Here is a 27,221-nt window from a genome sequence, read left to right on the forward strand (position 1 = left end):
CACTGAAACTTTGAAGCACCCGAGAGGCCTTTAAATACCGGGAGGATTTTAATCAGTAGATATGGATTTTATGTTTATTGCGTCTTTTATTAATTTACTTTGTCAGCCTTAAAGGTACAGTGTACATATGCGTGTATTTTGTTTACGGACCCCTCAGTTTTGTGGAAAGTTCTTGGTAACTTCTGAGTGTTGTCAAGAATAGGAATACGGTTGTTTGGAAATGCAGTTTTGTCTAATCCTTCCTGGTATTTTGTTTTTATGTTTTAAATATTTCACTTTTTAAGAATTTCAAGAAGGTTTTTTAACAAATACTTAAAGCCTAATCATATAATATGGTTATTACTTTTTTTATTGGTATAGATGTGATAATACACAAATATATCTGCTCCAAAATTAGGTGCAATAATCTGGTTTGGTATCACTGCATACTTTTGTGGTAGCATCATAGTATTGGTCTGTATTGCATGTCCTGATTAAAGCCTTAGCTGATCCATTAGAAACATAACAATAAAGATATCTGCAAATGAGTTGATGTTAGCTTATTTTTTTAGATCTATAAAGTTTTTTCTCACGTGGTGCAGGTCGGATCGTCTTGGTTTTGAAACAAAGTGCTTTTGGTGACAGTCGAGCAGGTGGCTTCAGCACTCCAGGGTTCGGCTGTGGTCGTACTAGCGGTTGTGGTGGTCACGGTGGTTGTGGTAGCAGCGGTGGTGGTCACAGTGGTTGAGGTCGTCTCTGTGGTTGCCTCCACACAGCCATCCGGTTTGGTCGCTGTGCAAACCTTCAAGCTGGTACTGTAGTACTGATTAGCCTTGCATGAAGTTAATTTTGTTGAGTGGGTTCCGTCGGTGGTATTTACACTACAGGTTATAAAACTGAAAAAAAAATGATTAGGGCTTAACCACAAAAATGAATTTTCTGCTAGGATATTTACGTAGTGCAGGTGGGATCATCTACGTTTTCAAAAAATGTGCTTTTAGTGGCTTGCTGGCAGAGGTTATCGGCTGTAGGGGTTGCAGTAGTTGTGGTAGTTGGGATCTCAGTGGTTGTTGTAGTAGTTGGGATCTCTGTGGTGGTAGTAGTTGTTGGGATCTCAGTGGTTGTTGTAGTAGTTGGGATCTGAGTGGTTGTTGTAGTAGTTGGGATCTCTGTGGTAGTTGGGATCTCGGTGGTTGTTGTAGTAGTTAAAATCTTAGTGGTTGTTGTAGTAGTTGGGATCTGCGTTGTAGTTGGGATCTCAGTGGTAGATGGGATCTGTGTGGAAGTTGGGATTTGCGTGGTAGTTGGGATGTGCGTGGTAGTTGGGATCTCAGTGGTTGTGGTGTCTAATTTGCAAACTGGATCGGCATTTGGATAGCAAGTGTAAAAACCATCGGTGCAATAATAATCCGTTGGACATGACAGCATATCATAAGATGGTTCACCTGGAAATTAAAACGTCGCTGAATAATACCCTTATTTGTAAGCAATTTCACTCACCGTCATAGCAGATAGAAAATGTGGTTTCACTGTGACAAGCCACTTTGCTGGCACTTTGGCACACATCGCATGTGGCCGCCAAATATTGGACCAAGAGCTTAAATTTATGAACAAACGAATAATATCCAGAAATGTTTACAGCTTGAAGTAGTTACCAGTGGAACAAGTGCCTTTAACCACATCTTTTTTCTCTCAAGTCGCTTTTCATTCTAAAATACTGGGGACGAACGAATCACCTTATATGTATCTTTGGTTATCTTTAGAGAGTTGCCCAAAAAAGTGAGATATTTTTACGAATGTTTGCTTAGTTTTATTGCGGTGTTAGGCTTTGCGTCAATAAATAGTACAAGGCTACAAGTAATTTATAAAAATATATTCACAAATTGAAGGCGCGTTTGTTAGCTGCTAGCAGAGTACGAGTGTGGTTTACAACATATATAGGAATACATAGATTCGAGTCGAGTTTACAAAACACCAAATAAACGGATATAAATATATATCTTGTTAAATCAACGAAAAATAAAGCCTTTCGCTTAGGACGTAACATTGAGGCATCGGTATAGCTAATTTTTAACATATTTCTTTATAGTTTCGTGTATATAGGGGTGTATACTGGATAGTTATGAGTTCGCATAGTTGTCGCGTAGTCTTCTGGAGTTTTTTAAATTGCATAAATAGGTACAAACTATAGTATAGTACATAGACTAATTGTAAAACATGTCTTAAGGCAAATCATAGCGGTTCAAGCAGCACTTTACACTTACATCTGTAACTAGCTTAAGGCAACATCGATGTTCTAATGCGTTTAAAAATAAATTCGTTAATTTCTAAAACGAAATAATACTTCGTCAGCAAATGCATTATATTCGAGTTCAAGTTGTGGACGTATACTGTTTGATTGTATTTCTAGACGCAGCCGTACTCATACCAGATGCTATTGCTCTTGTCTTCGGTCCGCTTCCTCGCCGACTTGTCATCCTGCAAGGGCGTTCCGGAGACGCTGCCGCTGGCCTGCAGCAGCGGATTCTGGTCCCCGCTGTTCGAGGCTCCTCCGATCGTGGTGTTTATCCGGTTGTACATGAGAAACGTGGCTGGACCCACTGGAGCGCTGTTTTCCGCACTCTTCTGAGGCGTCTGGGGTTCAGCAGGCGTTGGCGTTGCAGCATTGCCGGAGCCACTGCTGCCACCGGACTGCGGCTGGGCGGAGCTGGGACTGGAGCCATCGGGAAGCTTCTGGTGCTCGTCGATAAGATAAACGGTGCGTCGAGAGCCGGCTGTACCGAGTGTCAGACTGCTGCCCGTCACGTCTGGCGCTTCAAGACTGCTGCGAAGAAAATTGTTTATCAGTAACTGGTTAAATCAAATTATTTCAGGTGAGGAGCGACAACAAAAGGATGCAAATACGCATTGTGCAGGAGGGAATGGTGGATTCGGGATTGACAGTTGCCGCTTAAAAACTTAATTTTTATTACACGAATGTAATAGTCGGTTCGTTTTCAATTGGAAAGTTTTAATGGGATCGAATCGATTGTTAAACATCTAAAGCGCATACCCGTGCACGCTATTTCTACGTGAGTTATTCAAATCCGTACGTTTCTGAGCCTGCAGGCTACTGCGCACGGCGCCGCCGCGTTGGATCGAGTTATCCAGCAAATCCCTACTCGGACATATTGTACAGTGTTTGTTTGTTGGTGCGAGTGTTGAGTTGTGTATAATACATGTAAATAGAACAAAAACCATGAACCAAAATAGCCACTAAACCATATTTATATTCCAACTCTATGACTTACCGCTGCAGACTCTGGCGAAGCGGGACATTACGCTGTAGTAAATGCGTGTCGGAGGCAATGGACAGTGGTTCCTCATTGCTATTATCCGACTCGTTGCCGCCTGATTCGGAACCGATTACGAATTGGGAATTGGTACGAGCATCATCCACCCAAGAGCGCCGGTTCTGAAATAAGCAACCTTCCGGTTATTTAACATCAACCGACGGTTTTTTAAAGAAAAAATCGATTTCTTTCGGTTGGGTCTTGATATACAGACTGAACACCCGTAAGAGATTCTTCTTTCAATAGTTATTTCTAGCAAACCTACACGACTGGGCACTTTGTTCATCAGATCCGAGCTAGCCTTCTTCACTCTTCGAACCAGCATGCTGGCAAAGGGTTTCCTGAAGTTAAAAATGGTAGTGTTAACACAAAATTTACTTTGCGTACTTTGATATTTACTTTTTGTGCACCGTGGTCTCCGACTTTTTGTAGTGCTCCATGATTTTCTCCTCCAGCTTCTCCTTCTGACGCTTCAGACTGTGCACCCGTTCAGTGTAGTTCTTCTCCTCCTCATGGAAGTGTTTTTTGTCCTCCAGGGATATGGCCAAAAGTTCCTGATACTGGGAGAGCAATTGTGATACATTGTCCATCAAGGCCTTGCGCTCTGAATCGAGCTCAGCATTGTTTTGAATTAACATCTGTGGGACAATTTAAAAAGGATTAGATCAAGAGAATATATTGGCACCTGTCAACCCACCTCACATCGCTGCTGAACCTTGCTGTACTCCACCTGCAGGTGACGCACTTGGTCGCTTTTGGCGTTCAGCTCGCCGGAGAGCTCAGTGTTTTGAAGCTTGAGGCTTGAGTGCTCCATACGCACCATCTTGTACTGCTCCTGAATATTTTTGTACTCGTTCTTGAAGCGATCGCTGGTGGCAAAGAGATTGCGGAAGTCATCGGTGAGCTTGGAGTGCTCAGTGCGCAGGATGGACAGATCCTCGCTGCAGGTCTTCATGTTGTTGTTCTGAGTGGTCAACTCCTCGATGCGCTGCTCTAATGCTAACTGCTGCTCACGAGTGTCGCGCAGCTCCTGTCGTAAGTCCCGCACTGCTGCCTTGAGCTGCTCCTTGTCTTTGTTCAGCGACTCGTACTCCGCGGAAAGCTGATCGTGTAGGCACTGCAACGTTACCTGATCCTGCAGCGCATGTTTATGCTCCTGCTGCAGTGAATCGATGTCCTTGAGCAGTGTGTCCTTTTCGGCTGCCAATTGAGAGTTAGCCAATTGAAGGGCTACATGCTGCGTATTCAAGGACGTTATTTGCGAGCCCAGAGCAGCCACATCCACACTGAGTCGAGCATTCTCTGTCTGGAGCTGTGTATTTGAATCCTTAATGCGGTTCAGCTCTGCGGACTCTCGTGCCGGACTCACTCGCAGTTTGTGCTCGAAGCGAAGTTCCTGGGAAGAAGGTTGCGCTGGAGCAGGCATTGGAACAGTCGCCAATTCAATGTTCTTTTCCACCGTGAAGATCTCCTGTCGGTGGCATAACACACACATGTCAGACTTTACGCCGCCTTCTCGCTCCTCCTCCTCTTGTTGCTCACGCGTCACGTTTAGCATAATCTCGCGCACCGTTTTGAAGGTCTCCGGATTGCGCACCAGTTTCTCCACGACATGCTCCACATTCAACTCTCCAGGCTCTTCGTCGGCAAGTCCAAGTTTCTCCAAGTTGTGACGCACCTTCTTCGTTACTAACGTACCAGTGACCAGGTCGTTGCGAAGTGTGCTTATCATCTCTTGATCAATAATTCGCTGTGAAGCTAGCTCTTGGTTTTGTTTCTCTAGTTCGACAAGCTTCTGGTGCACTTGTTCCGAGTCTTCAAGTGCCTTGCCCAGCTTTTGAAGTTCCTTGCTCTGTGCATCAAGACGATTGATACTCTCGTCCAGCTGCACAGATTTTTGCTCGCTGCCCTCCTTCAGTTTCGAGACTTCCTTAAGCAAGCTGGCATTTTCGCGCTCAAAAGTGGAGACCTTGGCCTCGATCTCGTAAAGCTTTTGTTTGGTCTGTTCATATTGCTTGGATTTTTCGGCATACTGCTCTAGTTCCTTTGTCTTGCTCTCCGCCAGTCGTTCAAGATCGTCGGCTCTTCGCTGAATGCTATCGTTAAGTGTTTGTATGCGTTGCTTCTCCTTGTTTAGGGTTTCAACATGTTGCTCGGCATCAGAAAGCTTTTGACGGTCAGCCTCTCGCTCCAGGCTTTGGCGATCATAGCTTTTCTGACGACTATCCACGGCGTCCTGAAGCTTTTTGTTCTCCTCCAGGGCATTCTTAAAGACGCCCTCCAATTCGACATTTTGCTGAGTCAGCCGCTGGATGTTTTCCTGCATCTGCTCGGTTTTTAGAGAGAGCTTTTTCTTCTCCTTTTCAAGTTCTAGCATCTTGCTAGTGGACTCATGGAAACTGCTTTCTTTTAACTGCTCTAGGGCGGCAGTCAAGCGACGGTTCTCCAGCTCCAATTTGAGGGCACGGGTTTGGGCATTGTTCGTTAGCTGTTCGGATAGGCTGTTGTCGCCTGAGTTGCAGTCGTCTTCGTTTTCGGAGAAGGATTTATCCAAGTCCATCGTTGAGTTGAGATTCCTGGCTACCAGTTGCAGTTGGGCATTCTCCTCTAGCAGCTCTTCTAGCTTGGAGCGATCCACGTCTCGTTCCAACGCCATGTCGTTCAGCTTTTGCTTGTACTTGATAATTTCAGACTCCAGGGAGATGGCGTGCTCAGACCTTTTGCGGTAGCGCTGTAACTGCTCTTCCAGCATTTCTCTGGGGAAGTTGAGAGAAACTGGTTAGAAGGGTAATAAAGGTATTTTTTGATAAATATACTTTGATTCCAACAGCACACGGTTATCCTCCCGCAGTTCCTCAACTCGGGATTTATAAAAGTCCGAGTCGCCGAGTTTTTCGCGATACTTCTGAACCTCTACCTCCAGTCGATCGGCTCTTTCCGCCCGTTCCCTAAGGATGTCCACCTCGTCGCGATATGCCGATGCCCGCTTGGCCTCCGTAAACCATTCCTGGCTCTCCTGACGCAGTTTGTCAAAACGCGCCTTCTTGTCATCTAGCTCCTCGCGAAGCTCTAATAGGTTTTCGGACTTTTCCTCCCTGAAAAATTGTAAGGAATTAAGGTAAACACATTAAAGAGTAAATGAGAAATAATCTTACAGTTCCTGACGAAGTTTACGATTCTTCGAACGAAGATCCGCACACTCAACGGCAAGGTGATTGCTTTCCGAATTGGAAGAGGATGAAGGCGTTGAGGTGGCAGTTCCATTCGAAGGGGAACGTGGAACGCTGACTCCTTGACCACACTCCACCATATTGTCGCTGGCTGCCATTTCGGTCTCCACGCACGCCAAGTCGATCCACTTGAGATACATATGATCCCGCTCCTTGGTCAGTCGCAGGATGTGCGTGTACATGGTCTGCGGGGTCAGCCGCTCCAGGGAGTCCTCGGTGAGCACCAAACTATGGCTGTCGGTCACCTGTTTGATCAATGCCACGATGGCGTGCTGCGTCTCTAGATCCAGTTCTTTGATCCGGGCAATAAATAGCTCCTTGTTGGGACATTGCACAGCTGCACCGAGGAGCAGGGTTAACAGCGTTTTCATCTGCTCCAGGCCGTTCCTGCTCTCCGGATGGTGGCCCAGGGTGAAGGCATCCGGCAGAACCAGAATTGTCTGGCCGAGTTCCTCCTCAAATAGAGACTTGAGATTCCTCACGATGCACTCAAAGTTCTTGGCCCTCGCGATGCTGAGGGATTTCCCGTTCAGATCGCTGAGCTCGCTGGGATTATTCTGGGGCTCCGGATCGATCTGCAGCCAGACGCTGTGGATTATGTGGCCATCCAGCAGGGAAGTGTAGCCGGTGAGCAGCTCGGCACGTGGCAGACATGATTCCAGCTGTAAAGGAAGAAATTACCAGTTTTTTAGATACGAAATTCAACAAAGAACCAGAGCGGGCGTGAATATGTATATTCGCTGGACAAGAGCTCATTATACTCCTCCTCCGTTCGTTTTGTACCGTAAGCAGTCTTGAGCAAGTTACAATGACCTTGGTTCTTTTGCGACTGCTGCGGAAAGCCGCATAACTACATACAGTTGGGTTTGAAATAATAGGAGTCTGAATTGGAGTCAGTGTCTTTAAAAATCATATTACTTTGAATGGCCTCAGTGATTTTTTATTCCTTAAATTTTAATTAATTTTAGCTAATACTTAATTTTTATTTAATTACAGCTGAAGGCAACTTCCCTAAAAAATGTAATATACATTTCTTTAAAATTTAAAATATTTAGTTTGTCCTTAAAATTTGTAATTCTCATATGGATCGATCATTTTTTTAGGTTTCAATATCTTTTGTATGGTGCTTGACTGCTGGATCTAATTCGCTGACCTCAATAGTGTGTGTGAGTATGTAAGCAGGTTGTTCTCACGATTGTTGTTTTTGTTGTTTTCGCCGTTTCCATATGTGAGTGCTTGGGAATCGAACACTTGAATTATTTATGCCAAGCACATAGCCCACTTGCGATGCAAATATCGAGCATGTTTATCCATATCACACGTAGTACTCACCCAAGAAATTATGGACGAATTTACAAATTCATCAATTTCCATTGGCGTCGCGGTCGCCGTGCCAGCCATTGTTGTTGTTTTTGTTATTGGACGGGCGGAATAGGTAAATGCAGGTAAGTGTCCGTGTGTGTGTGTGCCGCTGCACCTGTCACAAAGGAACAGCTGCGGCTTTTCCGCACTGCGATGCTATTATAATGGTCTTTATATTCCCAACATATAGAGTCCCACAACAGCCTCCCGAAATTCAGTCCAAGGACGGGGCATTTTCACTGAATTTGGATCCACTGAAACACACACATGCAGGCAGGTCACAGTTGTAACTTAACTAGGATACGCTGGAGCGCACTTTCCGGATCGGATTGGGTTTAATACACTAGTCAACAAGAAACACTACAAGGCGGCACTACAAAAAATAGCAAATGTCTTTTTGGGGAAGACTGGACTGTTGGAAAAAAGCATAATTTGTGCCGGTGATGACACTCCTCCACTGTTGCCAACTATCGATTATAGAAACTAGGGGTGGACTTTTGCGAAGTAGCTATACTTACAACAGCTATATTTTGTAACTAGCTAGAAAGTAGCCAAAATATATGTTTTAAAAATTGAAATCAATATGTTCAAATTAAAAAGTTTATACTAGGAAATGATAATGATAAACACCATTAAAAATGAAATAGTTTTAACTTAGAGCGGTTCCTTAAAAAATAGCTAAAAGACGCCAGTTGACAGATTTATCGATTGCGCTTATCGATGTCGATGACCACGTCAAACCCAACCGAATTCAAATTTGAAAAAGAGCAGAAAGCTTTCGTGGATCGGCGGAGGAGGAGGTGGATGCTGGGCTGACGAACCGAACGGAACGGATTATTTAACGCGCCGCAAAAATGGCAACGCTTGCAAACAAAAACCAACAAACGCTACGAAAGTTACATTATTAGGATCTAACCCCACCTGGAGTTAAAATAGTTAAAGTTTAAAGTGTGCTTATTGGCGATACAAAAACGACGGGTTAAGTTAAGTTAATTTCGACTGTCTATATATAGATCATCTGTATAGGCAAGCACAATATTGCAAATAGGTTAAATATCTGAATATCTTGAAATGGGAAATCAGCCGGGAAAGCTGCACACACATCCGCAGAGCGGTCGGCCCAAGAAGGCTGTCCACTGGAAGTCCGCAGGCAAGTAGAAACTCCGGAACATATTGGAGTCCCAGTCCCAGTCCCAGTACGTATTCCTATCCGATTTTCAAGAAATTAAAGGGGGCCCCCGAAGAGTAGACAGGCCCAAATAGCTGGCTGGTGGGAGCGCTAGAAATGCGTCTATTTTTAGCCACTCGCACACTCAGTGGTTGCCGTGTTCTTCTGTTTGGCCCCAAAAATCTCACAACGTCAAAGTAATGTTGTCTTTCGAAAAGCGGAAAAGCCATTATGCTGAGATACAAAGAGCGATGGGTGCATTATTATGTAGGGCCTAAACATGTTACTACATGGGGAAGTGGCCGAAAGCATGTCCAAACCTTTATTTCTGTGTTATCATCACTTGACCAATATATCCAATTTAATTTCCTTATGGCTTGCTTATGGATTCTACTTTTTAAAATGGCACATTTTTCGACTTAAAAATGGTATATCCATAACAGTTTCTTGTTTTTAGATGCCTAATTTAGTTTTTAAGCTTCCGAAAACGGCTTTGCAGAAAGGTATCTTAGTAGTATTGATCGAACTTGAAAGATTAAAGATGTACATTTTTTGAATCCAGGAATTTTTTTACTTTCCACTATATAATAGTTCGAAAGTTTATAATAATATTAAGGCTCCTGAAGTGAAATAAGTTTTAGTTGAAGAGCTTCTTCAATTTTTATTGGGAAAGGTCGTGTTTTAAGTTCCTTTAAATCTGAACCAGAGGAAAAATTAATATTTTGACCATCACTAATTTTATAAGCCCTTCTTTATACTCCAATCAGAGCGACCTTCACCACCCGGCCGTCCCATCCTGACGCCAGTGGCCCTGCCGGAACAGCAACCGGACGTGGTGAACCTGCGCTGGGATCGGCCAATACATGATGGAGGTTCCCCCATCACTGGCTATACGGTGGAGCACCGCCGCATGGGATCCCCCCACTGGGTGAGGGCCACGCCCACTCCGGTCGATCGCTGCGATGTCTGCATCAGTGGACTGGAACCAGGATGGCGCTATCAATTTCGCTGTTTTGCCGAAAACATTGTGGGACGATCCGATGCCAGCGAACTTTCCGATCCTTTGACAGTGACGCTCCAGCGGAATGCCATCACCGTGCCCCGCTTCATCGATGAACTGGTGGACACGAATGCAGTGGAGGATGAACGCATCGAGTTCCGAGTGCGCATCCTGGGCGAACCTCCGCCGGAGATCAATTGGTTCAAGGACGGCTACGAGATCTTCAGCAGTCGCCGCACCAAGATCGTTAATGACAATGAGGCCAGTGTCCTGGTGATCCACCAGGTGGCCCTGACCGACGAGGGCGAGATCAAGTGCACGGCCACCAATCGAGCGGGTCATGTGATTACCAAAGCACGTTTGATGGTGCAGGCCCCGCCCAAGATACGATTGCCGCGCACCTACGAGGATGGACTGATCGTGGAGGCGGACGAGGTGCTGCGTCTTAAGGTGGGCGTGGCTGGACAACCACCACCAGCCATCACGTGGCTCCATGAGGGCGAGGTGATCGCTCCAGGTGGACGCTTTGAGGTGAGTTTTAAGAACTAGGTCTATCCGAAATGCATGGAAATTTCTAGTCACATTAAAAAAACAGACCCTTTCCATGAAACGTAAATATTCTATAAGTTCACATATAAATATATTGTATAAGAAAACCAAAAAAAAAATTTTAGGGACCATTAAACCTTTTTATAAAATTCCGTATACTTTTTTAAATAAAGCAGTTTGAATAAATTATTGACCGTTTAGCTTTCACTGACAATATTATAAGTCGCCGTTTTGCTTTTTTCACTTTCACTCAGACATGTAGAGTATTTTCGAAATCGAAAACTACCCTTACCAATATCTTTTTTACATTATTCAATGGTAAAAATTATATGCGCTAATTTACCTTAATAATAGATCTTAAATGGTTTAATTTCCCCTATAATCTACTTTCCATTTCAGATAACCAACACTGAGAAGAACTCGCTGCTCAAGATCGACAATGTGTTGCGCGAGGATCGCGGCGAGTATATGGTGAAGGCTTGGAACCGACTGGGCGAGGATAGCACCTCCTTCCTGGTCACTGTGACGGCCAGACCCAATCCGCCGGGCACTCCCAAACTAAACATGTCCTTCGGCAAGTCGGCCACCCTCTCCTGGACGGCTCCACTCGACGACGGAGGCTGCAAGATTGGCAACTACATAGTGGAATACTTCCGAGTGGGGTGGAACGTTTGGCTGAAGGCGGCCACCACGCGGGCACTGACCACCACGCTCCACGATCTGATCGAGGGTTCGGAGTACAAGTTCCGGGTGAAGGCGGAGAACCCTTATGGTCTAAGTGAACCCTCTGGAGAATCGGAGCTGCTCTTCATACCGGATCCCAAGAGAGGCATCACCAAGCCAAAGTCAGCTACCAAGATAGCAGGGGACGAGAAGGACAAGCCCAAGGGAGGAGATGGAACGGTGCAGGTGCCACCACGTCGGAAGACCCTATCGCCACCTCGACCACAGGCAGATGCCGCCACGGGCATGTCGCCCAAGCAGTCGCCCAGTGCCAAGCGGAAACCGAAGCCGCAGCTTATCGACAACGAGCAACTGACCCACGAGATGTCCTACGGCACCTCGGATCAGGCCTTGAAGATGGACGTGCGCAAGAGTCCTTCGCTGAGCAGTGCGGATTTGGGAAATAAACCCACAACTAATAGCTCCTCCAATCCGAAGCTCAACTTGACGCTGGTGACCACCACATTGGCACCGTTGGAGAAGCCATCCGAACCCCCGATCCCCAAGTCACCCAAATCACCTTCAACTACCTCTCCATTGAAGCTATTCAATCCCAAGCCCTCGGGAACACAAAAGGATAGGTCACCCGTGCCGCCGAGACCACAACCCTTGCCCACTCCGCCCAAGGAGAAACCGGAGAAGGCGTCACCCAGTAGCAAGAGGAGCTTGAGTCCACCCAACAAGAGGCAGCCGGCTCCTCTGCGCAAGAGTCCAACGCCACCGGAACCCATTAAGGTGACACCAGCTCTGCTGAGAAGCGCGGAGCCCGTTCAGCTGGGAGTCAACCAGAACGTAAGACGCTTCTCTGGCCAGACCCTAAGCCCGGCCAGAAATGTGCCCACTCTGGCCTTGGCCGTGGCTTCCGGTGTGTCGGCTGTGATTGGTGAGAAGTTGCCCACCATCGAGATTAGTGCTCCACCAACGCCGCAGGAGGAGGAGATGGAGCCTTCCATGCCAGAACCTGTTCCGAAATCCCAGTCCAACCCAAGGCGCTTCTCCAGGTCAGCCGACAAGCACGACGAAGTCCACACCAGCAATGAGTTCATGCTGGTCGTCTTCGACAAGAACAGCAAGGTCAAGGATAGGGACAGTACGTATCCAGTTATAAGGCTTGCAGGATTAAGGATCACCCACTAACTCATTTCATGTACTAATCAAATACCCTTCCCATTTATCTCACCCCCAGAACAAGATTCCTTTGAGCTGGACCTGGAGGACGCCATCCAGCCGCCGCCCATTTCGATTTCAGCCCCGGATCTGGCCTTCCTGGAGTTCACCAACTTGCACACCACCTTCCCACTCCGTCGATCCGTCAGCTCCACGGAACTTTTGTACGAGCGGGCCATGGCAAGGTTCTATGAGGCAGTAGAGCTGGAGCAGGCTTCAAAATCCCGCAAAGCATCGCAGGACAAACTGGCCACACCGGCTCCCCACCAGACGCCTGCTAATCTTCGCAAGCGTTTGGGCTCCATTTCGGAGGCGGAGCGGCTGTCCTTTGAGAGAAGGAGCGAACTTCGCCGCCAGTCGGCGGATATGGTGTCGATATCGCGAAAATGGGATTCCAGGGAGAACGTCAACGACTTGGGTAACCTGACACGCATCCACACCACTGGACAGTTGCCGCTGGAGCCACGAAGGGATCTGGGGGAGCAGGAGGAACCGGAGGAATTGGGGGAGGAACATTTGACGGAGAGTACGGCCGATGATAGCGAGGATATGGATCTGGATTTCGATGAGGATATGGATGTCGATTACCAGCCGCAGAAGCAGCTGCAGCAGCAGTCCAGCAATGACCTCGGTTCGGATTACACGGAGAGCACTGCCTCCTCGGAGCAGGACTCCATCGAGAAGTTCAAGATGGAGCTGCTGGCGCGCACCCGGTCGCCCAGTCCCAGGGATCTGGAGACCTATCATCCGCGTACCATGGGCGCTGGAACCTTCACGCCCTACCGAGCTCCCACCCCGGAGCAGGCTGCCGTGGTGCTCAACCGTCCAGTGCCACTGCCCAGTCCAGATTTTGTGCCCAAACCAATCCTCAAGAGGTCCTCCAATGAGCATGTGGAGCAGTCTATTAGTCCTTTGCCAAGTGGAATTGGCAGCGATATACCATTGACCACCAGTCCTCCAGTGCCTTCGACGCCCACTGTAACTACCAGCAATCCCAGTACCCTCAAAATGGACCTGGCCAAGGGAATAAAGTCATTTTTCAGCCGCGACAAGAGATCAGCCACGGAGAAGAACACGGAGGCCAACGAGGAGATATCCAATCCGCTGGAGAAGACCAATGCAGCAGCCATTGCGGCGGACTTGGAGGCCAAGCGAAGGGTTAAGGAGGAGGAGGAGCAGCGCCGCAGGGAGGAGGAACGTCTCATGCAGGAGGAGGCCCATGCCGCAGTGGATCACTACAGCGATCTGGTGAGGGAGGTGGGTAGTTCCCATAAGTACCATACACCCCTCTACCTGGATCGCGATGAACTGAAGCGAGCGGCGGCCAAGGCGGCGGCAGAAACCGACGAGGAGGACATGCTCACCCATGCGGAGGAGCTGAAGAAGAGACTCGCCACCGGTGGCGACAGCGACGACATGTTCCTGGCCCCACCAGTGGTCAGGGAGCGGCGGCTCTCAATCTCGGAACGGGAGCAACTGGTCCATGTGCGCGATGCAGCCAGCAATCTGGCATTCCATCGCTCGCCAGACAGTGGAGATGCGGAGCAGGAAAACGAATCCCAGCCATCGCAACAGGATGAAGAGCCCGAATACCCCACTGTGCTGGTGGTGCCCCCACCCAAATCGAAGAACAAGAGCGAATCTGAGACTGAGAGCGTCATGAGCGAGATGGTGGAGGCTCGTCCGGATGCCAGGGGCAGGACTCGTTTGGTGAAGGTCAAGAGGGTGATTCGGCGCAGGGTTCCTTCCAGCACTCGATCGCGTGATGCCTCATTGACCAGACCTCCGCCTCCGGAAGTAGAGGGCAGCCCGCAGACAGCTCTAATCCTCTCCGCCGCCGACAGGGATTTGCTGCAGAAGGCAGCCGCTCTGGCCATCCTCCAGTCGGAGGAGCAGGCCCACGAGAAGGTCCGTTCGGCCCTCAGCTACTGCACGGATCTGGTCCTCTTCCTGGTCGCCTGCTATGTGTACTTGTTCAAGGACGCCCGCCTGGTCCTGCCCATCCTGGGCCTGATCATCTACCGGCAGCTGGGCGAGGCTGTGAGGGGCTATGTGCCCGGCTGGCTGCGTCGCAGGATCATCGGGGATGGTAGCTAGACCATCCGAACCCCATCCCCTGCTCACACTCACATGCGTTTATCGGTTAAGTTAGTTTTTATTACATACGACTTATTTATACGTCTTAAGGTAAAGTTGAAGGTACATCGTACCCGAGTACATCGTACTAGAATCTGTATACGTAAAATCCTTGCAAGCTCTGCTCCGGTTTTCTGCTTTGATCTTTAAATGTTTCAGGACTTTAATTCATCGATAAGGGTATTTTAAAATTTATTTTACAGTTTAAAACGTTCTTATGGATCTTAAGGGATTAAATAATTCAAATTCAAAATTTATTTTCAATTCGGTGATCGATTTAAAAAACCAGAGCAGGAAAACAAGTAAAATAGCCAAGTCTATTAACCATTAATCATTCACTAAAATTACTCATACCTAATCTTACCTCTGCCTATTTAACACATCCCATTTTCGAAATTACTCATCAGCTCTGCGAAAACCTCTTTGCAAGGATAATTGGTAATCATCACCCCAAGAAAAGATCAATCCTATTCATTATCCCCACTTTTCATTTGCTTTGTGTATGTATGTGGAGCTATGTAAATCCTAATGTTATGAAGTGTTCGTTTGCGGTTCTTTGTGGTCCATGTCCATCCGGATTGTTGGTGATTCACTTTGAGAATAAAGCTTAGCATGTTATAAATTCGTATATCTATGAGTACTTTCTTCTGCCATGTTTGCCAACCGCCTGTTAATGCCAAAACACAGACTTCCGTGGGGGATTTGAGAGTAGGTAAACCCATAAACAGATCGAATAGCTTATCAGATGACGTCTAACAGAAATGCTGCGCCAAATTCCGGAAGTCGCTATCAGTAGATAATAATAACATATTCGGGAGATATAAAAGCGTCTGCGAATTTTAGTTGGTAGTCAACTTTCGCTCGCTTTCCAGTCATGGCCATCACTCTGGGCTGCCTCTTTCTGATCACCCTGGCCAGTGGATCCCTGGCACAGTGGTCTGCTCATCTGGTGCCTCCAACTGGTGGTCTTCTGCCGCATCTTCCGCCCGCCACCTTGGCTCCACCGGCCACTTTGTCCCAGGATCTGGATGAAGTCCAGCGTTTGATCCAGTTCAAGCCCTTGAACCAACTCTTAGTGCGCTACCTAATCAACGATGCCCAGTTCCAGTCCTTTGTGCGGATCATCAACAGCAATGCCGCCTTCACCGCCCGCTGGCGTCTTCTCTCCCAGCCGGAGCTCATCATTTTCCTGCAGTGGACGGATCAGCAGCTCCTGGCTTCGGGTGGTTCCTTTGAGATGGAGGAGCAGAGGCTGAAGGTCAGCCTGTTGAACCAATTCCCCTACTGGTCCGGCACAGTCTTCGGCTGGCAGGGATTCCTCAACGAGGCACAGCTTTACCTTCCACTGTATGCCATTCGGGCGCACATCAATGCTAAAGTGCTACAACAGGGCATCTTCGCCCAGTTCTGGCAAAGATTACAAGGTTTAAGGGTGATGTATGAACGCTGGTTGACCTCCGTGGAAACTACCCAAGTGCTGGCTAAACTTCAGAAGGCTGGCATCGATACCGTCCAGTTGGATGGCATCATCCGAGAGTTTTTCGGCTGGAATTCTGTAAATGGAACTGCAGAATCTACCACTGCCGCACCTGCAACTCCAGCTGCCCCCACAGTAATCCCGGGTGCTGTTTTGCCACCTGTAAACGCTCTTCCTGTGGTTGTCTAGGTTGCCATAATACAGTGATGGGAGAGCTAACCATTCATAGGTAGGATTTGAAATATATAATTCCTACTAAGGTACACTTAAAACCGAAGAATGCAAAGAGATGCATATTATTCATTAAAATGAATTTGGGATCAACGATTATTTCTAATGCCTATTATTTGGAAACTATACTTATCAGGTATATGATTGTTAACGGAATGAAAGTCAAAATTTATAAAAGGTTTCAAAGAGGTCAAGAGATAAATTAGTACTTCTAGTAAGAAGTAAAGAATCACTACCTAGATGATTACTTCCCATCACTGTCCATATAGCTATCGTATATTTTGGATAATCTTTGCCCTAGCAACATCAGACCAAGGTCTTTAACAATCAATGGGGACTAACTACATCTACTATACGTAAAACGTAAACCGCACTATGTGGCATCCGGCGGAGTTACTTAGAACTTGAGTTTGCCCAAAGTGTCGGACACTTTCTGGGCATTGGCCCCCTTCTTCTTGTTGTTCTTGATGGGTGCCACTGGGGCTTTTGGCTTCTTCACCACCAGATCCTTGTGCAGAGTCTTCAGGCTGGCGTCCACCTTCTCCTGCTTGGCCTTTACAGATTCCTTTATCTATAAATACAGCACCTAAGTGATGGGGCTTTCTCTAGTTGACGTTAATCCTCTCACCTGCTTGAGCTTGCCCTGCACTTCCTTGGGCTTCTTACCCTTGCCCTTGTTCCCGTCGGCCACCTTGAACACGTTCTTGGCCTTCTTGGACTTGTTCAGCGCAGTCTTAGGCTTGGCGGCTCCAGGAGTCACCTTTTTGTTGTTTGCCTTGTTGCGACCCATCTGAAAGTAGGCATAAAAAGAGACTCATTTTAATTGTTTGGATGTTACAACTTTATTGTATCTATTGTATCAAACACATTTCACTTTGGTGGCGGCCACCTCCTCCTCCTCCGCACAACGCTTTCTCTTGATTTCAATATCTTTCGAGGTGGTTAGCAAGTTAAGGGATAGCTTAAAGGAAACCCTGTACATGTCCTTATTGGGGGCCACATTTCTCACAAAGTTGATTCCTTCGAGCAGGTTGTCGTCTAGGCTGGCACCCAGATTGCTCTCCACCAGAAGGCGCACCAACTCCTTGGTGTTCTCACCCTTGGCAAAGGAGTAAACATGAACGGTGGGATAGGACACGTTTTCAGGCAACTCAGCCAGTTCCTCTGCTTTGTAGAGGCCACGAAATGCATCGAGGAACTCCACAGCCATAGCTGGTAGGTTCATTGTTATATGGATGGCATAAGTGGTGGTATCTGTGTTCAGCAGACGCTTTAACAAATCCTCCCGCAGCTCTTCGAGTATAAACTGCCTGCCATCCTTGTTAAACGTTTTTATATTAGCCAGGCACTTATTTCTCTTGGCATTATGTTGCAGCCAGTGGAAGCTCTCGGGATTCAGGTCATTGGCCAGGACATGGCAGCGCTTCTTGGCAGCAGGAACACTGAACGGACCCACGCCAGCAAATACGTCATAGAGAACATCTCCCGATTTAAGCGTTTTGACAATCCTTTCGTGCTCCGTCGAAAGGCGGGGATTCCAGTACACCTTGGAAAAGTCAAACTCGAAGGGCACTCCGTTCTCCTTGGTTTCCACCTGGTACTCCGGCTCCCCGCAGATCAGTTCCAGCTGGAAGTTGCGGTAGGTGTTGTCAATGGAGGATGCTTTGTTGACCACCGTGCGGCAATTGGGCAGTTTGTCGCGGAGCACCTGGCCGATGAGCTGCTTATAAGGCAGCAGGTGATCCCGCAGATTGAGATGGGCAATGTGGCCAATGCGGGAGTAGGAGGTGAGACCTTCCTCCTCCGTGGGCAGCACGCTTTTCAAGATGTCGTTGGCACTCCAGTTTTCATAGCCCAACTCGATTTCGGCGAACGAGAAGTTCTCAGAGGTGACTTCCCGCTTTTGCAGATCCTCTGTGGGCAGGGATTCCCAGTTCTTGACTGGCGTTGGATGCAGCAGGATCTCCCGGGACTTATCCACAGCTCGGACAGGATGCAGGTGCTCCATCTTGAGCAGGAACTTCTTGACCAGCGGCATCACGCGTTGCACTTGAGACTCCGGAACCCGTAATCTGGGCACCTGGACTCTCTTCTTGAACTGATCCCTTTGGAGCTCCTGCATTCCGCGCACCGAGGTGGGAGGCTGGAGTTCCTTGGCGTCCATGTTCCGAAAGTAGTGACGTAAACGATTCGTTATAATCGTTAATCCCGGGACCTTCAATTTACCCACTATAAACATCCAAACACGTGCGACCTAGATTCTCGGGTTTCCTAGTGTTTTTGCGGAATGTCGGAGAGTTTCTGATGGTGTGGATGGATCTAGCTGTTCATTGAACATTCGCGGAGATTTTAAATATCAAATAATCTTTGAGTTATACCTCTAATATTCCCAAATTCTGGATAAAGCCTAAGATCGAATAAAAAGCCAAACAAACGCAAAAAACGTGAAAAACGGTGTGACCATTCGTATGACCGTTACAATATACTTTCTTGTTCAGGAAATATACTAAAGTGAGCAACAGACATTTTTTTGAAATATGAATTTATTTTTGAAAAATATATTCTTTTATTTTAATCTAGTCCAGCAGTCTTAAAATATTTTGTATATATAATAAGAATACATTTTCAATAAACTTAAAATCTGTTTAACAACACTGAGAATGTTAGACGCTTAAAAATTGGTACAAATATATCATTAATTTTGTCAATACAACGAAACCTTACATCTATAAAACATAATTACCTACATATATACATCTTTGTTTTTAAAACTTTTATGGCAATATTAAAAAACATTACAATTGCTTTCTAGAGATTTCAATTTTTTTTTTAGAAATTAGTAAGTTTAGGGGTAGCTTAAGGGAAACCCGAAACATGTCCTGGGAGGGAGTTACATCTCTTACAAAGTCTATTTCCTAGAGCAGGCTGTCATATAGACTGGCTCCCACTGGCCCACTCTTCTCCATCCTTCTTCTTATGGAAGCTTACTTCGGCAAAGCAGTAGCATATGGCGAATCCTTCCGTGTTCATAACGGGTACAAAGACTACGCGGCACCTTGGTGAAGTCAAACTTATACCGCAATCCGTACTCCATGATCTCCACTTGGATCCACGTTGGATGTAGCAGAATTTAATGGCCCTTGTCCAAAACTCTGACAGGATCTAGGCGCTCAATTTTAAGCATAAACCTCGTAACCACTTCCAACACACTTTCTATTTGCTGGCGGACCCGTATTCGGGGAATATGAATGCATATCCGAAACTGTTCCCTTTGGAGCTCCTGCATTCCGCGCACCGAGGTTGGAGGCTCAAGCTCCTCGCCGTACGGGTTCTCATAAGGGAGAACGTTGCGACCCCATTTACGTTTTGTCCCCGCCATTATTGGACTCCTGGCATTGCACTGATTTTGGACGTCGAGGTTTCAATGACGTGGAATTATCCAGCTGTTTGTTGATATGTGTGACCAGATGGATGACCCACAGAACATACATTTTTGAAGCCTAAAAACATAGAACATCATTTTACTAAAGCCACCTTTTCTATTTACCACCCTAAACAATTATTTACCATTATTTGGATTTTTTAAGAACTCGAACAGCTCATTATTCTGCAACACATTTCAAAACTTTAGTGACATTTTACGATTTATTTAAAAATAAAAAGTCAATTATTTAGATTTGGTGATTATTACAGAGATTAGCATTCATAGTATACAATATGCACTTTCGCTAAAGACTTTTACAAATTGTTACAAAAATATCTGGTATTTTGTCTTTTTGACTAAACTCTATTAAAGACAATGATTTATCAAACAATGTGCGAAAAAACTCAAGCTGGTCTTGTATCGATTTACAATTTGTGCGAATATTTAAGGGCCTGTTTTCGAATTGGACACACAAGCGTCTTAAAAGTTAAAGCTCGTACTTAGGCCAGTATATAAAAAGCGCATTTGTTATTTAATTTTACGTAGTAGTTGTCCTGTCCGCGAAGCGCTCGATATTCTTTTAATGTACACGTAATTACTATCTTTAGCGTGGCAGAAACATACAGGTAACAGTTAGGACTTGGGCGAACCAAAATATATAAACGGCGGAGCAATTTAGCGAGTTAGCTAGAAGTTAGATTAAGGGAAGCCTTGGCCCGATCCAACTGCCTTCGCTGTGGAATCCAAATGACATTACTACAATTAAATAAATAAAGGCAAAAACGCTTGCTTAAAGTAAAAACTCTACACCACGAATCCGCTGATCCGCCGGATTCCGATGATCCTGCTAAGCCCATCGATCCTATCGGCGATAGCGACCCAAATACGCCCGACAATTGGGACACGAGTGGTGCACATCCATGCAGTCATCAATGCAGCAAGGTATCAGGCAGCATCCCAGCCAGCATCTGGGGATGGAAAATAACAATCAAATGGGTGGGGGTTTCAATGAGAAGCACTGCCAATAACTCACCCGAATAGGGCAATCAAAAAGCCGGACAAGTAGGCAATCATTCCGGGCTCGGTGCGCGTGGTCGTCTCAATCTCGGCGTGGCACGATGGACAGATCATGTGCGTCGAGGTGCGGCTGATGGGCACCACCGTGGTCACAATCGTGGTGTTCGCCGTGGTGGCGGGCGCAACAACGGGCGTATATGGACCCACGGGCTTCACCCCGCCCACCGCCTCCTGGTACGAGGGCGGGGCCGATGGGGGCGGCACATAGGTGAACTGCGGAGGAGCACTGCCAGGTTTACTCATATTGCTAGGCTAGTAAATGCACTTAACACGGTTAAGTTTCTGGAAAGAGACAAATATTGGGCTTAGTACAAATATAATTAAAACAAAATGACAATTATTTTTAAATTTGGTTTTAAAATTACGGAATGTATTTAAGTATACATATAAAAAAACATGGGCCAGCTGTTGAAATCAATTAAAGAAAATTATCAGTAACGATTTTCAACTCTAATGGGAAATCCCCGCCTAAAAAAATTCCCAAAGCTTTAGGCGCAATCATTGGAAAATGTGGTTCGCTTTTTGTTTATGTGGAATTAAAGGTATCATTTATGGTTTTGATGGTGTAGATACAAAAAAATTGTAAGAGTTCCAAAATCAAATTACCACTCGATCGATTGGAGATACAAATGTGTAAATTCAAGCTTGCTGAAGTCGAAAATAAATTGGAATTCAGTTCGACAAACCCATCAAAGTACACACTCAGAAAGGTAAACAACCAGTATTGAGTTGATTCAGAAAATGGACGCTGAAAATAGCACAGAGCCCAATGGTCAGCATCTCATCCACGGCGCCATGAGTCATTTTCGCTCTTTTGGCACGCATTCGATTCTATCAGAGAGCAGAAGTCTAGAGCGACCCCAAAACAAGCTCCAAATAGATATACCCTATGCAGAATCAAGTGAAGATCGTTTTAGACTTTTTGATAAGGAATAAAAGGTAATATTAATGTTGGTATATGAAAAGATTTATTTCAATTTGATATATGATTCCAATCTTGTGACTAGTTACTAAAATAATAGTATTAATAAACTTTATAAGCAACAGATCTGAATAATCTACTGGCGGTCACAAGGCAATTACCAATTGAAATTCCAGAAAGGGATTGTGAGAAAACATGCAATTGGGAGCAACAATCGGAGGTTTTGACTGTCTTTTCGGTGGAAGCTCAGATAAGATATGGCAATTGGATCCGTGTGACGACAACTGCCAAAGTTGAGCAATTGCTTTTACATGTCTGACGATCAGACGACAGGCACTCAACTTTTAGAGCTGGTGTACAATGACCTGCCCCTCATCCAAACTGCGCCAACTTTCACCATTCGTTCAGGGAGCGATTGCAAGCACACAGATATAGATATCTCAAGATATCCCATATGAAACCGCATAGTTGCAGGCCAGGCCAGGCGGAAGTAGATATGGCTAAAGCGGGGAACCAGATGTCTTGCTCTTGGCCAGAACGCCAACAATCGGCCAAAACCAGCTGCACTTGGCGGAAATTACTACAGATACATTTTGAGATACCACGTATGACGTATGTGGGCGATGTGCATTGAGCTTAGCCTATCATGAATCAACTTTGATTCGGTTTATTCCCGATCAAAGCAAAAGCGTTAATGCAATTAACAACCGATGGTGTCTGAATTTTTCCTAAATTCTTCCATTTATCAGTGTCATTTTAAAGCTTTTTAAATATTTAACCAGTTGATTACGAATGGCGGCATAAATTGAGAAATAAATTGAGACTTTCCACAGCACGTCGCTTGGTGCCCCAGAAATCTATCTTATGTGCAACCGCAGCGATTACGTCAGACATTCAGACATTCATTATCTCAGCTCGGATGAATCTTCGCTTGGAAATGCGATAACCTTGTAGTTTAGTACTGACATTAACTAATACCCTAAGCTAGTTAAAAATGCTGATATACTGGCAGGCAGTTTAGAACTTAATTTGTTTTGGCTAGACCTATCTTATCAAGGTTTCATAGGGACTGCAGTTGGGATGCTGAGATTAATTTTGGACACATCTTTAGCAAATATTAACAATTAGCCATATATTGTATCTAATCTAATGCAGCCATTCTATTTAAACAGATAAACAAAATATTTTTAAGTGCTATAATGATCTTTAAAAAAGTATAGAATACTATGTAGTATTAACTTTACATCAATCATTATTCTATCTAATTTCATAATAACTTTTTGAAAGAGTATAATAAATTAGAATATTCAGCTGTGTATGTCTGTGCGTACAAGGTCTGCCACTCGAGGCGATCAGAAGAGATTTAAAAAACGCCTTAATATGTATTTAATTTTAGCCTTTGTGTTAATTTCGATATCGTGCATATGTAAATTTAATGAATCGAACTCTAGGCCTAAGGGGCGTTTTTTCATTCAGCAAAATTGCCGTACACCCAATTACATTAGTGGGTAAATCAGAAAATGGTATAATTGAAGACATTTTGGAGGTAAATGGTAGTGAAATTGCGCACAATTACTTCGGATTGTGAGGAGTGTTTGTGAATAGAACTGGATTTGAGTTGGAGCGACCTTGTGGACGCCCTTTTGAGACCGCTTTTTTAGATTTTTAGAACGGAACCGAAACTGAAAACGAAACTAAAACCCTCCCCTGTAGAATGATGATGGTGTAGGTTTTGGAAGATGTGTGCTCCGCACATTATCTTTCGCACCGCCAGATGTTTTTGGCCCGATGCTACAGATGACGTAGTCGCGCCAAAAATAACCACTTTGGTGGGCGGCAAGGACGCGGGGGGCGTGGTAAAAACAAGAGCAAAAGATGATGGAATTACAGGTGTGTGTGTGTGTGTGTGTTTGTTTGTGTGGGTGGTTTGTGTTGTCCAGTTGAAACTGCTTGTTGCTTTCGTTTTATATGGTAATTAAATCTCTTTAGATTAGTACACTTCACAGCCCGACAGATAATACCATATATACCACATATAACCACAGCCCGATTTAATTTGCGCTAATTTTTAATGTATATTTTTATTCGCACGCACACGCAGATATACATTGGTATAGGTTGAATTGCACACATAGTGCACATTTTTATCTGATTTTAAGTTTTATCTAATTATTTTCGGGGCCCTATTTTTGGCTGCCCTTATTTGGCTGTTATTATTAGCTTGTCACACCTGCACAAATATTCTTTCGAAAGCGATCGTTACCTCGAATTTTGTAACCGATTGCGACGTTTACGTTATAATAATACAAATTTCTCGTGGCAGAGTGACCGTGCGGGGAGGGTTTAAAAAATACCACAGAATGGTAATCGATAATTGGCGATATGTCCTTTATCGATAGCACTGCCGTTTCAAAGGGAAATGCACTGCGAAAAATATACGCCGGAAATTCGCGAATTGCTGCCCGTGCGGGAGCACAGGTGCCAAAAGTGTCCTAATTTGGTTTTTGGAAACCTCAGTCACTATCAGCTGCACCTGCGCCAGCGCCACCAGGAAGTGCTTCCGCCCTCGCCTGGTGGCTCCAACACCGCTTTCCATTGTCCTGTGGAAAAGTGCATCTACCATGTGGCCACCAAGGGAGCCCGCAGCTTCACCAGCCTGCGCCTGCTGCGTCAGCACTACCAGAAGAGCCACCTGGACAAGAACTACAAGTGCCAGGAGTGCGGCGATAAGTTCCTCCTCCAGCACCACCTGGACAAGCATCAGTGCTCGGAGCACAAGTGTCCCGTGTGCGAGCTCACCTACAACAGCAAGGCCAGCCTAAGGACCCACATGCGTCGCAAGAACCATCTGGTGGAGCAGGAATCCGACAAGGTGGCCATACCCTCGCTGGCCAGCTGGAGGAAACTTAACCCAGTGCCTAGTTCACCTGCAGAGGCGGTTGTACCTTCAATTTTGGAAGTTGCCTCTGTATTACCCCCTCCAGAGGAGTATATAGACACAATATCCTCCAGCTTTGCAATGGTCACTGAATTACAACCTGCAGAGGCCAATCTTGAACTTCCTAGTGAATCACCCGCAGAAGAGGAGCATATTCTCTGTTTCCTTCCCATTATGGATTATTCCCTTGAGCTGTCCTCCCAGAAATTGGACATGGAAACCCAAACGGAGGATGATGATCTGAATAAAATAAGGAACGAAGTGTTGGCGCCTCTGTTGCGGGACATAGAAACCCAGACGCCCGACACCAGAGGTGACATAGCAACGATGACCGATGATTTCCCAGAGGAGCAGGAGCAAGTGGCCCAATCAGTTGCAGTCGGCAGCGAATTCCACTCCTATTCAGAAAACGCACCCATGTTCGATTTGCAAACCTCCGCCCACATGTACACCCAGACTTGCGACGATCTGTTCGAGGAACTGGGACTGTCCCACATCCAAACCCAAACCCACTGGCCGGATGGTCTGTACAACACGCAGCACACTCAGACCTGCGACGAAATAATGGATGAACTCTTCCCGGACAACTTTCAGTCGACCTGTACCCAAACCAGGTGGCTGGACTGGAAGGATACTGGAGAAGGCGAAAGTTAGGAAAATCAAATAGAAACTTCTATAAAAGAATACTTTCCTAATATAATCCTAAAGTAAATCGGAGTTTTACAAAAATGAAGCAAGTCTATAGTTCTATAAATGTTTTTATTGAATCGAAAATTAAGTAAATATTTGTTTTGTAATAATCACAAAACAATTATAAAGCCATGTAGTAATACAAGATGTAATACAAAATTGTTCAAAAGTAGTCTTTCTTGACGTAAATCTAAGCAGACTTTTATAGAGGTCAATTAGTTTTTGTCTTGGAGCGAGCATCCGACTTGGTCAGGAGCAGCTCGGAGCATTGGAAAAAGCAGTAGCTACAGAAACACAAGGCCATGTAGTTGCCCACTCCACTGAGGTAGGCGCCGCGCATCAGGAAGTCGCCGATCTCCTGCCCACCAATAAAGTAGACATTGGAGAAGGCGGCCGGGATGAAGAGCTGTGTGGCCAACATGGCGTACAACCGCTGAGCACACACGGCTCCCAGATGACGCTGTGTCCACCGCTGGTACTCCGGCAATGAGGTCAACGTCTTGAACAGCTTCTCTGCAGCCAGGCAGAGGAAGTTCAGAATGCTCCAGATGAGCACGTAGGTGTAGCAACCATGCCAGACGAACACAAAGGCAAAGGTCAAAGCGGTGGCTCCAAACTTGGCCGCCGGCGAGGATCGCTTGCCGCACATCTCGGCGTAGATGTGCTGGAAGAGGAACTCGTACAGGCCCTCATCGAAGTACTTCCACATGTCCGAGTAGAAGTGAATGCGGCCGATGCAGCGGGGTCTGCTGGGCGCTGGGATACCATCCTGCAGGGCAAAGGCTATACCCAAGCCGTAGGTAACCACGTAGTACAGGAAGAAGAACTGGCCTATGAAGTAACCGGCGGAATGCTGCCAAAACACCGAGTCCATCATCTCCACCATGCGCACATCCCGCGACATGTAGTGTATGTAGAAGTAGTGGAGGGCGCACTGCATCACCAGCCACCAGATGGCACTGCGCAGGACTCCTCCGACGAATCGTACCCAGTCCTGCTGCTCATCCTCTCGCCTAGCTGCAAATCTCTGGTAGCTTATGATGGGTCCGTAGGTCAGGCAGGGAAAGTACATGGCATAGCCCAGATACTGGATGAGGTTGTATCTCCCTAGATCCTCCTGTTTGGCCCCCATCTTGGACAGCGAGTAACTGCAGCCGCGCAACACACTCCAGGACATGGTGACTATCACCAGGACGTACTCCGTGTAGCCAACGCGATCCGTCCACCAGGCGTTCTTCTGCATCAGGTTGATGCACAGTATCCAGCCGGCGGACAAGAGCCACACCAGGCTCTTGGATGTGGCAAGGGAAACGAGGTAATAGCTGGCTATCAAAGCAGCTAGTAACACCATTGATGTCCAGTCCAGGTTAACTCCCAGGGCCAGGGCACAAACTCCGGCAAATGCCTGGCATTGAAGGCGAGGACATTTCCAGCGCACGAATCCTTGGACAGCCGCATGAAGCAGGTAGAAGGGCCAAAAGCTGGCGATGAAGTCTCCAAAGTTTTCCAGCTCATCGTTACTGTCATCCCGCCGCCGCTGGGAGAAGGGATAAAAGCTCCAGCCCTCCGGAAACTGAAACTTTGCCTCCTTGGCTATGTGATCCCGAAGTCCGTAGATCTTGTACAGACCCACAACTATATAAGCTATATAGACGCCGAAGTACACGAATATCTCGCACCGGGTCAGCAGAGATCGGTCAGGTAACCTGGACATTACAAGACCACCGACTTGGGTTCTTCATACCGGGGAAAAGATTAAGCTAGGGATGTGAGGAACCAGCGAAAATATCGATATTTTTCTACCCTTTCTGGAGGA

At 46.2% G+C, this 27,221-nt stretch overlaps 9 protein-coding genes across 17 annotated transcripts; 3 read left to right on the forward strand and 6 right to left on the reverse strand.

Moving 5' to 3' along the window:
- Nucleotides 1-174: 174 nt before the first annotated feature.
- Nucleotides 175-2,539, reverse strand: LOC119553061 (integumentary mucin C.1). Of its 2 annotated transcripts, none has more exons than XM_037863187.1 (6): nt 2,408-2,539; nt 1,635-1,696; nt 1,480-1,576; nt 935-1,424; nt 573-875; nt 175-517 (listed from the first exon to the last, which is right to left on the reverse strand). In XM_037863187.1, exons 2-6 carry the CDS (start codon nt 1,659-1,661, stop codon nt 394-396), a joined length of 1,041 nt encoding a protein of 346 aa, XP_037719115.1. In that variant the 5' UTR covers nt 1,662-1,696; nt 2,408-2,539; the 3' UTR covers nt 175-393. The 2 variants fall into 2 exon arrangements, with proteins under 2 accessions (XP_037719115.1, XP_037719114.1); XM_037863186.1 differs by having other exon boundaries at nt 1,635-1,736; nt 2,408-2,535.
- LOC119553059 (girdin) lies at nt 1,840-8,364 on the reverse strand. Of its 6 annotated transcripts, none has more exons than XM_037863180.1 (9): nt 7,874-8,364; nt 6,467-7,203; nt 6,128-6,406; nt 4,009-6,067; nt 3,711-3,949; nt 3,577-3,652; nt 3,270-3,433; nt 3,032-3,136; nt 1,840-2,800 (listed from the first exon to the last, which is right to left on the reverse strand). In XM_037863180.1, the coding sequence occupies exons 1-9, from the start codon at nt 7,940-7,942 to the stop codon at nt 2,386-2,388; spliced, it is 4,143 nt and encodes a 1,380-aa protein (XP_037719108.1). In that variant the 5' UTR covers nt 7,943-8,364; the 3' UTR covers nt 1,840-2,385. The 6 variants fall into 6 exon arrangements, with proteins under 6 accessions (XP_037719108.1, XP_037719107.1, XP_037719110.1 ...); XM_037863179.1 differs by having other exon boundaries at nt 1,840-2,803; XM_037863184.1 differs by having other exon boundaries at nt 2,637-2,800; nt 3,072-3,136.
- Nucleotides 8,365-8,681: 317 nt separating this feature from the next.
- Nucleotides 8,682-15,274, forward strand: LOC119553065 (titin homolog). The gene is made up of 4 exons (XM_037863191.1): nt 8,682-9,053; nt 9,839-10,602; nt 11,020-12,433; nt 12,530-15,274. The coding sequence occupies exons 1-4, from the start codon at nt 8,975-8,977 to the stop codon at nt 14,605-14,607; spliced, it is 4,335 nt and encodes a 1,444-aa protein (XP_037719119.1). The 5' UTR covers nt 8,682-8,974; the 3' UTR covers nt 14,608-15,274.
- Nucleotides 15,275-15,520: 246 nt separating this feature from the next.
- Nucleotides 15,521-16,346, forward strand: LOC119554672. The gene has a single exon (XM_037865674.1). It carries the CDS (start codon nt 15,521-15,523, stop codon nt 16,310-16,312), a length of 792 nt encoding a protein of 263 aa, XP_037721602.1. The 3' UTR covers nt 16,313-16,346.
- On the reverse strand, nt 16,302-18,822 carry LOC119554673. The gene is made up of 3 exons (XM_037865675.1): nt 18,733-18,822; nt 16,983-17,144; nt 16,302-16,925 (listed from the first exon to the last, which is right to left on the reverse strand). Exons 2-3 carry the CDS (start codon nt 17,142-17,144, stop codon nt 16,752-16,754), a joined length of 336 nt encoding a protein of 111 aa, XP_037721603.1. The 5' UTR covers nt 18,733-18,822; the 3' UTR covers nt 16,302-16,751.
- LOC119554671 (tRNA (guanine(37)-N1)-methyltransferase) lies at nt 17,185-18,726 on the reverse strand. Its single transcript, XM_037865673.1, has one exon. It carries the CDS (start codon nt 18,591-18,593, stop codon nt 17,214-17,216), a length of 1,380 nt encoding a protein of 459 aa, XP_037721601.1. The 5' UTR covers nt 18,594-18,726; the 3' UTR covers nt 17,185-17,213.
- A 1,158-nt stretch (nt 18,823-19,980) lies between the features above and the next one.
- LOC119553312 (LITAF domain-containing protein) lies at nt 19,981-24,130 on the reverse strand. Of its 3 annotated transcripts, XR_005219760.1 has the most exons (4): nt 24,041-24,130; nt 20,812-21,137; nt 20,569-20,746; nt 19,981-20,512 (listed from the first exon to the last, which is right to left on the reverse strand). XR_005219760.1 is itself a non-coding variant. In XM_037863638.1 (3 exons), exons 2-3 carry the CDS (start codon nt 21,096-21,098, stop codon nt 20,641-20,643), a joined length of 393 nt encoding a protein of 130 aa, XP_037719566.1. In that variant the 5' UTR covers nt 21,099-21,137; nt 24,041-24,130; the 3' UTR covers nt 19,981-20,640. The 3 variants fall into 3 exon arrangements, 2 of the variants coding, with proteins under 2 accessions (XP_037719566.1, XP_037719567.1); XM_037863638.1 differs by having other exon boundaries at nt 19,981-20,746; XM_037863639.1 differs by having other exon boundaries at nt 19,981-20,746; nt 24,008-24,108.
- Nucleotides 24,131-24,171: 41 nt separating this feature from the next.
- LOC119553311 (zinc finger protein 423) lies at nt 24,172-25,536 on the forward strand. The gene has a single exon (XM_037863637.1). It carries the CDS (start codon nt 24,197-24,199, stop codon nt 25,367-25,369), a length of 1,173 nt encoding a protein of 390 aa, XP_037719565.1. The 5' UTR covers nt 24,172-24,196; the 3' UTR covers nt 25,370-25,536.
- On the reverse strand, nt 25,456-27,156 carry LOC119553310 (protein-cysteine N-palmitoyltransferase Rasp). The gene has a single exon (XM_037863636.1). It carries the CDS (start codon nt 27,117-27,119, stop codon nt 25,617-25,619), a length of 1,503 nt encoding a protein of 500 aa, XP_037719564.1. The 5' UTR covers nt 27,120-27,156; the 3' UTR covers nt 25,456-25,616.
- Between the last annotated feature and the right edge of the window lie 65 nt (nt 27,157-27,221).

The sequence above is a fragment of the Drosophila subpulchrella genome, chromosome 3L (genome assembly GCF_014743375.2).
Source record: "Drosophila subpulchrella strain 33 F10 #4 breed RU33 chromosome 3L, RU_Dsub_v1.1 Primary Assembly, whole genome shotgun sequence".
In the NCBI taxonomy this organism is placed as follows: domain Eukaryota; kingdom Metazoa; phylum Arthropoda; class Insecta; order Diptera; family Drosophilidae; genus Drosophila; species Drosophila subpulchrella.

What these genes read in the sequence shown, in the direction of transcription:
- LOC119553310 (XM_037863636.1), bottom strand. Translation starts at nt 27,119, where the DNA reads ATGTCCAGGTTACCTGACCGATCTCTGCTGACCCGGTGCGAGATATTC.
- LOC119554673 (XM_037865675.1), bottom strand. Translation starts at nt 17,144, where the DNA reads ATGGGTCGCAACAAGGCAAACAACAAAAAGGTGACTCCTGGAGCCGCC. An exon ending in TGCAGGGCAAGCTCAAGCAG is followed by an intron (nt 16,926 to 16,982) that starts GTGAGAGGATTA and finishes CTGTATTTATAG; the next exon opens with ATAAAGGAATCTGTAAAGGC.
- LOC119553065 (XM_037863191.1), top strand. Translation starts at nt 8,975, where the DNA reads ATGGGAAATCAGCCGGGAAAGCTGCACACACATCCGCAGAGCGGTCGG. An exon ending in CTCCAGGTGGACGCTTTGAG is followed by an intron (nt 10,603 to 11,019) that starts GTGAGTTTTAAG and finishes TTTCCATTTCAG; the next exon opens with ATAACCAACACTGAGAAGAA. An exon ending in CAAGGTCAAGGATAGGGACA is followed by an intron (nt 12,434 to 12,529) that starts GTACGTATCCAG and finishes TCTCACCCCCAG; the next exon opens with AACAAGATTCCTTTGAGCTG.
- LOC119553061 (XM_037863187.1), bottom strand. Translation starts at nt 1,661, where the DNA reads ATGTGGTTAAAGGCACTTGTTCCACTG. An exon ending in TAAAGGCACTTGTTCCACTG is followed by an intron (nt 1,577 to 1,634) that starts GTAACTACTTCA and finishes CATAAATTTAAG; the next exon opens with CTCTTGGTCCAATATTTGGC. An exon ending in ATTTTCTATCTGCTATGACG is followed by an intron (nt 1,425 to 1,479) that starts GTGAGTGAAATT and finishes TTTAATTTCCAG; the next exon opens with GTGAACCATCTTATGATATG.
- LOC119553311 (XM_037863637.1), top strand. Translation starts at nt 24,197, where the DNA reads ATGCACTGCGAAAAATATACGCCGGAAATTCGCGAATTGCTGCCCGTG.
- LOC119553059 (XM_037863179.1), bottom strand. Translation starts at nt 7,942, where the DNA reads ATGGCTGGCACGGCGACCGCGACGCCAATGGAAATTGATGAATTTGTA. An exon ending in CGTAAACTTCGTCAGGAACT is followed by an intron (nt 6,407 to 6,466) that starts GTAAGATTATTT and finishes ACAATTTTTCAG; the next exon opens with GGAGGAAAAGTCCGAAAACC. An exon ending in GAGACCACGGTGCACAAAAA is followed by an intron (nt 3,653 to 3,710) that starts GTAAATATCAAA and finishes TTTTAACTTCAG; the next exon opens with GAAACCCTTTGCCAGCATGC.
- LOC119554671 (XM_037865673.1), bottom strand. Translation starts at nt 18,593, where the DNA reads ATGTTTATAGTGGGTAAATTGAAGGTCCCGGGATTAACGATTATAACG.
- LOC119553312 (XM_037863638.1), bottom strand. Translation starts at nt 21,098, where the DNA reads ATGAGTAAACCTGGCAGTGCTCCTCCGCAGTTCACCTATGTGCCGCCC. An exon ending in TTTTTGATTGCCCTATTCGG is followed by an intron (nt 20,747 to 20,811) that starts GTGAGTTATTGG and finishes TTCCATCCCCAG; the next exon opens with ATGCTGGCTGGGATGCTGCC.
- LOC119554672 (XM_037865674.1), top strand. Translation starts at nt 15,521, where the DNA reads ATGGCCATCACTCTGGGCTGCCTCTTTCTGATCACCCTGGCCAGTGGA.